This window comes from Trichinella spiralis (assembly GCF_000181795.1).
Source record: "Trichinella spiralis strain ISS 195 chromosome Unknown Scfld3996, whole genome shotgun sequence".
NCBI lineage: Eukaryota > Metazoa > Nematoda > Enoplea > Trichinellida > Trichinellidae > Trichinella > Trichinella spiralis.
The window spans coordinates 1-2,964 of record NW_003530935.1 but is presented as its reverse complement, the minus strand read 5'-3'; the positions used below and the strand labels follow the sequence as shown (position 1 = coordinate 2,964).

Sequence of the window (2,964 nt, the reverse complement as noted above, 5' to 3'; positions counted from 1 at the left end):
AGTTCGATACTGTCCCAGCGGGTTCTCGCTGACAGGGCTGAGCCAAGGCGAACCAACCTGGATGCTTGGCAGCTGAATCTCGAGCCACCAACACCCGCGGAAAGAAGTTGGGTGAACTTCGCCAGCCAACTTGAGCTCGTCCGCGACGTCTTGTCGCACCAGAGATCGCTCAGCTCCGGTGTCCAAACAAGCAGTTGACCAAACGCTTCCTTCCGTGGGCACCGTGAGCGACAGCCTTAATCATCTGAAAACGACTCCAGCCGTGCTTAGTGGTGGCGATGTTCACCTGGGCCTTCCTTGGTTCAGTGGTTTTCCTCCCCTTGCCTGCCTTCGGTCCAGAGAGGTCAGAGTTGCGCTCCCCGGATGTCGACCTGCCGGATGTGGCAAGGTGACCCATCCGATCCGGGCAATTCCTTTTGAGATGCCCATGCTTCTGGCAGTAGAAACACCGACCAGCCCGTTGTGGCGTCCTCGTTTTCGATTGACGCGTTGGTCGTCCCAACTCTGAGGTCTCTGCCGCTCGTGGCGATTCTTCGCACACGGCGAACCGGTCTGCAACGGCAGTCTGGAGAACCGTCGCTTCGTCGTGCCTTCGCCTGAGAGGACTGCTTCGACGTTTGGCGGGCTTTGTGAGCTTGGCGGGTTCCGATCTATCTGACCGCGACTCTTCCAGGAGTTGGGCTTGTTCTCCCAGGAATTGCAAATATTCCGACAAGTCAGCGGCCATCGTTTCATTCGCCTTCGTTTTTTCATCCCACTTGATCCGAACCGGTGTCGGAAGGCGATCACGACTGATTGCAATCGTGATTTCAGCTGCGGACAGCTCACCTTCTCGTAGACCACCCTTTCTTGGATCCTTGCCCAGTGCAGTCAAAGCGTCGATTGTCCGTCTCAGATGGTCGTATTGTGAGCGCAGACCCACGTCCTTAGGTGGCGTTTGCACGAGTTTCTTGATCTGATGCCGGATCACCTTGGCCGGTCGATCAAATTCCTCGCGTAGGCGATTCAACGCCACCTCATAATCAGCGTTGCTGCTGGATAGGCTGCTGATTACATCCGCTGCTTTGCCGGTTAAGCAGCCACGGAGGTAGGTCAGTTTCGCTGCGTTGGACAGGTCCATTCGCTGATGTACGCGATGATCAAACTGATCCCAAAACGCACGAAACTCCGTGAAGTCTCCGCTGAACTTGGGCAGATCGCATCTCGGCAGTCGTGCCGCAAGTTCATGCATAGAGGTCGCAGCCGGCACCATTCCAGGTCCTGATCTCAACTCAATTCCCTGGTCATCCAGTCGTCCGGAGCAATCACTCCCCTTCGACTGCATCAGAGCCAGCGCTCGGACTTTGCGCTCTCTGAATCCCTTTCGATACTTTGACCAGTCTTCTTCCGCCATCCTTCGTTCTTCCTCTTCAAGATTTAATTCAAGCTCCACCTGAAGAGCGTCTGTCTCCCGGAAAAGTCTCTCGATCATCGAAATCTGCTCTCCGATTTCCAAGACTTCCGCTGGTCCCATGCACAACTGATCGAGCTCTTCAAAGAGCCGATTCAGGCGTTCCTTGCCGATGATCAGCTTCTTCGATTTTTCTCTAGCTCTAGCCGACATCACTGCTCCAGTCGTTCTATCCAGAGGTCGCTCGCTTTAGAAATCCGGCTCAGAGGACCAAATGTTGGCGACGACTATATGCCAACTGGCAGTGGACTGTAATTTTAATGATCTTCAGGCGCAGTTCAGATCGACTCACAGCAAAGCCGATGAGCTGATCGATACAAGCAAACAATCACAAGTTTATACTCAAACTTTATTGTGATTCAGGACGAGACAGACTCGATACCAACGAATGATGGTCACACGTTAAGATCGTAGCTTCGTCTGCGATACTCGCACTTCACTTGATCACACGCTCGCACAAATTCGCTTCCAACCCCGTCGACAACGACAAATGGTTGATTCTCCGAGTCTGATCGTCGGAGCCCTTATATAGAATCAACCTAGGTTATCCGCCATTGTTTTCACCGGGTTCAGTGTGTCAGGTCGGTCAGGACGCAACCTACATACCTCAAAGCGAACCCGCACACGATAAGATTCATACAATCTTATTGTGTTGACCCGTGGCGAAATGCCGTTTTAAAAGTGCCGCGCTGTTGATCTTCAGGTACAGGAATTACTGTACCTACCGTTTCCAACAATTACTTTATTTAAAAAGTTTCCCTTTAATTTGTGAAACATTATTCCTACCGTTACTTATTTTTTAATTATATTATTATTAATTTTTTTAAATTTTGTACGGCTCATGTGTCATTACCATTTTTTACGTAACATTTTTTGATATTGATGTTTCAAGTTTACTGTGCTTTAATTGTCTGTTATTGTTTAAATTCTAGATACAAATTTTCATTTTCTACTTTTCTGTTACACTTTAATTATAATAATTTTCAATATTAAACTTTGTTAACGAAAGTAGTTACTTCAATAAATTAAAAATAAGAACTACTAAAAAATAAAGCAGATCTACAGGTTCAATCTACCGTATATGCACTTCTTTGTAATTCAAACGGACCGTTTTCAACGTTCTTTGATGTTTGCAAATAAACTAGAGACAAGAGAACGGATTTGTATTCAAATTTGAGCGCACTTATGAAATGACGACGCCTGTACAGCAACTGTAATCCGCTGCTGGTCGACTTTCTCAGATTATGTTATACCGCTTTTCTTGTATATATATATATATATCAAAAAGAGATCATCATATGATAATGATCTGAATTAGATTCAGAATCTTTGCTGGATTGTACTCAGGTCGCCAATTCAAGGTAATTGGTCATCTTCCGCTTGGCGCGTGGTTAAAGCAAGATGACGAGAGTTCAGCTCTTTGTTTACATGTTCAGCGACTTTTCCATTCACTTGCCAGCAGTTTGCTTTTCATCACACTCGACTGGATGTTGCTGTACTTGAGCCGAATCCAC

General features: G+C 47.4%; 1 protein-coding gene across 1 annotated transcript; it reads right to left on the bottom strand.

The window, feature by feature from the left end:
• Nucleotides 1–169: 169 nt before the first annotated feature.
• Tsp_12690 (zinc knuckle protein) lies at nt 170–1,603 on the bottom strand. Its single transcript, XM_003367600.1, has one exon. It carries the CDS (start codon nt 1,601–1,603, stop codon nt 170–172), a length of 1,434 nt encoding a protein of 477 aa, XP_003367648.1.
• Between the last annotated feature and the right edge of the window lie 1,361 nt (nt 1,604–2,964).